Consider the following 4,997-nt stretch of genomic DNA (forward strand, 5'->3'; position numbering starts at 1 on the left):
ACTTTTACACAGCCACCTTTTCCAGTTAGGAAATGGTGGGAACCCTTTTGAATCAAGTTTATCAAAGCTGGACAGAGGCCAACATTGCAAAGAGGTCATCCAATAGGGATTTGGGGCATGCAAGCACATGTGCCTGGCATCCTTTTCAAGGTGCCAGCACGAGGATTCAAACCACACTTGTCCAGGTGGATTCCGGTTTCCTTAATCACTAGCTATGGGGCCAGCTCTGAAAGCGGATTTTTAAAAATTCATATCCATTTCTTCCTGAAACCACTAATTCCTCTTTCATGTTTCCAAGATCAAAGCATACTGTAGGGCATAGAGAAGCCACATGTGTGTGCACACACAGGTATGCTTGCACACCTGCATAAATTTAGTTACATTGCATTGAATTCTGACTAAGAAAAATATAAGTTTATTTGCCTTTTTTACTACTTTCAGGAAACCATTCAGGCAGCATTTGAATCTGCCCGCTTATATGCCGCAACATTTGAAAGGTTCCAGATATTCTTCAAGGAAAATGAAAGTCTTGATTTACAAGCTCTTAAGCTTCAAGAACCTGGTGAGTTTTCTTCAAGTTTTCCCAACTGATTATCGTTAATAAGGATATTGAGGGTTGTATTTCTCTAGGTTCCTGTTTGGTGGCATTTGGTGACAAAAATGACAGGCAAAAAGAGTTTTCCTGACAAAAGGCAAGAGTTTATTCATTTTTACGTTACTTTCCATAGAATTGCTTTTTCCTTTTGTGTTTATTCACTATTAATATTTTACTGCTGGATGTTATAGGAAGTAATCATTCCCAGAGGAGTAATCTTTCAGTATAAATTTGTGTCAGTGCTAAAGCTTTATAGCCTATATATGTGAAGGAGTTGAAAGGGATGTATCCCTGTACCAATTCCATTAACTAATGTTTATGTAAGCTTTTCCATTTCAGGAATTTGAGTTACTCTATTTTTTTCCTTGAACTACATTGAGACTTAGTGGGTATGAGTCAACAACTCTTAATCATGAAATTAGACCTGGAGGAAATTATTTCATTACACATTATCTTCAACCAAAGAATATCCAAGTGAAATTTCAGGAAAGGAAGTTCTCAGATAATTGTGAAAATTATGTCCAAGTTATTTTTTATTATTATTACTTAAAGACAAGAAGATTATCATTCACATTCTTTTTATTTTATGATCTGGCTTTATTTTATGTACAGAAATAAATATATTATTTTGATGCTTTACTTCATGAGCTGGCACTATTTTTTTCTGTACTTTTGTTGTTTTCCTTTCAGCCCTTTATTTTTATTGTGTTCAAGTATTTTAAAGTAAATTAGATACTTCGTAATATTATAATAATTTTATATGGAAGTTAATAATTCAATATGCATCTTTTAAAATCATGATCCTATGGGACCAGCAGATGAAGTAATGTTACATTGCTCAACTCCCACGGTAGTCGATCACGGTTTGAGTCCCAGACCCGGCGGCTTCCAATTCATACCAAGCACATGTGCGTGCATGCCTAAAATCCCAAGAGACGAATTGTGGAAGAGTTTATTCATTTTTACGTTACTTTCCATAGAATTGCTTTTTCCTTTTGTGTTTATTCACTATTAATATTTTACTGCTGGATGTTATAGGAAGTAATCATTCCCAGAGGTGTAATCTTTCAGTATAAATTTGTGTCAGTGCTAAAGCTTTATAGCCTATATATGTGAAGGAGTTGAAAGGGATGTATCCCTGTACCAATTCCATTAACTAATGTTTATGTAAGCTTTTCCATTTCAGGAATTTGAGTTACTCTATTTTTTTCCTTGAACTACATTGAGACTTAGTGGGTATGAGTCAACAACTCTTAATCATGAAATTAGACCTGGAGGAAATTATTTCATTACACATTATCTTCAACCAAAGAATATCCAAGTGAAATTTCAGGAAAGGAAGTTCTCAGATAATTGTGAAAATTATGTCCAAGTTATTTTTTATTATTATTACTTAAAGACAAGAAGATTATCATTCACATTCTTTTTATTTTATGATCTGGCTTTATTTTATGTACAGAAATAAATATATTATTTTGATGCTTTACTTCATGAGCTGGCACTATTTTTTTCTGTACTTTTGTTGTTTTCCTTTCAGCCCTTTATTTTTATTGTGTTCAAGTATTTTAAAGTAAATTAGATACTTCGTAATATTATAATAATTTTATATGGAAGTTAATAATTCAATATGCATCTTTTAAAATCATGATCCTATGGGACCAGCAGATGAAGTAATGTTACATTGCTCAACTCCCACGGTAGTCGATCACGGTTTGAGTCCCAGACCCGGCGGCTTCCAATTCATACCAAGCACATGTGCGTGCATGCCTAAAATCCCGAGAGACGAATTGTGGAGAGGATATTGCAGCATAACCATCCCTCCTTGTGGGGGGTGATTTCTCGCTTTCTGTCTCTCTGTCCCTCTCTGTCTTTCTGGTGAGCACACATGCCCTATAGAAAAAAAAAAAACTGTCTAAAAAAATCAAAATCATGTGCCTATAAAGTCAGAATTATAGTTTTCCACCCCAAATAAAACACAACAATTAGTTAATATCAACAAACTCTTCCAAATCCCCCAACTCCTGCAGCTTAAAGCTGGTTTAGCCCAAGATCTAGTCCAAGAGCAGGCTCTGTATCTGGTTTTTATGTTCCTTAACTTTAAAAAATCTGAAATAGACATTTTTTTTCAGGACTTGCTAGGGAGACTAAAGAAAGAAAGAAAAAAAAAATTAGACAAGTCCACTTCCACTGTTCATTGGCAACAATGTCACCTGAGACTTAGTGTGTGCTGAGCTGGAGTGAACTGATGGGATGTTAGAACATGAAGCTGCACATGCTATGGCATGTCATCACAGTGGCAGTAAATTTTGGAACCTGGCACAACGTAGGCCTGATCCAAAGAGCCAGTTATAATCACTTAGGTGATCTCCTCATATCTCCGAACCCAAGGCCTCCTAGTCTCCTATCACCTTTTCACCTAGATAACTTTGATCCCTCACGAAGTTCCTATCTGGATCAAGTCCTTAGATTTCTAGTATGTTCTTAATTAGTCCTACCTGGGTTTGTCAATCTCATTTCTAAAACCTAATCATGGACCAGAACCTCACAGGTATTAACTATTTGTCAGCTGGAACTTTGGAGTATGTTGGTCTGACTCTTCAACTGTGTTCTTCCTTTTACTGAACCTCCCTAATACTTCCTAAACCTCTAAATCTAATTGTTTGCCAGAGGTAGATAGACAAGGTAGCTTTGTCCCTTGGACACCAACCATGTTTTGCCTGTTATCTTATACCCTCAAACTACTATAACATTACCTAACACATATTGTAGCTCTTTAATAAATGTTTATTTAATTGAACTTTTAGCCAAACTGTCCCCTGTTCAGCCTCAGAGGATGATCAGGGAAGAGGTTCTAGCTTTCTGACATAAGCAGCCACATCTTACCGCCAAATTCTTATAGATGTCAATATTTAGTAATAATTTCTACACTTATTGAACACTGAAAGTGATAGATACTATGCTAAGCGATTTCCAGGCATCTCATCTCAACCTCAATTCAATGAGGCAAGTATCAGTAATACCATTTTATGAATAAGGGAATGGAGAGCTATAGAGACAAGACAACTTAAGACTATGTAGCTAGTTAATTGGTTTAGAAATTGGTTTCTGGAAAACAAAGCTTAGAAGAAACTCAGCAATGTTTTAGTCAAAAGTCATAAAATTCTATTTCACCAGTTCAGTCTCATGTACTTTATCTTCTGTTGTGCTCTGATCTTTCTGATTAAATTCTGGGATATAATATTCAACTCCAGACTTGTCCCTACAATTACGCTGGCCATTTTCTTAATTTTTGATACCAGTTTTAAGGATTTTTGTCTTGTCTTGAGCTTCCGATAGGTTCATGTACCTGCTATTTGAACAGAATTCTAACTCGCTTCCTGGCTTTAAGTTTTAAGTAAAATCGTTTTAGCATTTCTTTAATTTATAAAACTGTTTTTCTTTACATTAAAAAGTATATTTAAAACTACCTATTTAACAACTGTAGAAAGCTATATAGCATCAGCTAGGTGCTACTTTATATTATATTCATTCTACTCAGAGTTTTACACCTAAAGTCAGACATGTATTCACAGATACGTATATATCAGCTGAACTTGCTATTGAAAGTAGTTAGATTATTTAAGAGAATTTGTGAATCAATAAAATGTGTGTGGGGGGGAAGAATGGAAAACAACTGTAGACACCAGAGAGAGTGTGGGAAGAGGACAGGAAATGGCAGAGGGTGAAAAATAGGGGGAGAGTATATATATATATATATATATATATATGAAATGAGAAATGGAATTATTTGTCGATGATAACATGTATGATTAAGCCACTATACAGTATATTCTGGATGGGAAATAACATTTTGTATGCTGTCATGATGCTCAGTGAATGAACATAAATAAATTAATAAAATATTAAAAATAGAAACATTCTGTATCTTTCCATTTCATCTATTTTTTTCAGAGAGGTTTTTACTATAGGGCGCATGTGCTCACCAGAAAGACAGAGAGAAACAGAGAGAAAGCAAGAAATCACACTCCTCCCTCCACCCTGGGGGGATGACCATGCTGCAATTCCTTCTCCTCCATTCTCCTCTGGGGGTCTTGGGCATGCATAAACACGTGCCTGGAGTGAGTTTAAGCCACTGGGTCCAGGACTGGAAGCGCGGTCGACTATATAGGAGTCCAGCGATTATGCCAACTGCTGGTCCCGATTTCATCTATGTTTTTTAATTTATTGTTTCATACTAAACTTATTTTTTTTTGAGAGGTTTTTGCTATAGGGCACATGTGCTTGCAAGACAGAGAGAGAGCAGAGAGACAGAAACAAGAAATCACCCCCCAGGGGGGATGGCTATGCCGCAATCCCTTCTCCTCCGTTCTCCTCTCGGGATCTTGGGCACGCATGCACAGGC

The 4,997-nt window shown here is 36.1% G+C and overlaps 1 protein-coding gene across 1 annotated transcript in view; it reads left to right on the plus strand.

The window, feature by feature from the left end:
* The window catches only part of DNAH6 (dynein axonemal heavy chain 6), a 314,451-nt gene that overhangs the window by 60,161 nt on the left and 249,293 nt on the right, over window positions 1-4,997 (plus strand). Inside the window, exon 12 of the mRNA XM_006149128.1 lies at window positions 442-562. Within this exon, the coding sequence (XP_006149190.1) occupies window positions 442-562 (121 nt within the window). The remainder of the gene's footprint in view (window positions 1-441; window positions 563-4,997) is intronic.

Source organism: Tupaia chinensis, unplaced genomic scaffold (genome assembly GCF_000334495.1).
Source record: "Tupaia chinensis unplaced genomic scaffold, TupChi_1.0 Scaffold000253_1, whole genome shotgun sequence".
In the NCBI taxonomy this organism is placed as follows: domain Eukaryota; kingdom Metazoa; phylum Chordata; class Mammalia; order Scandentia; family Tupaiidae; genus Tupaia; species Tupaia belangeri.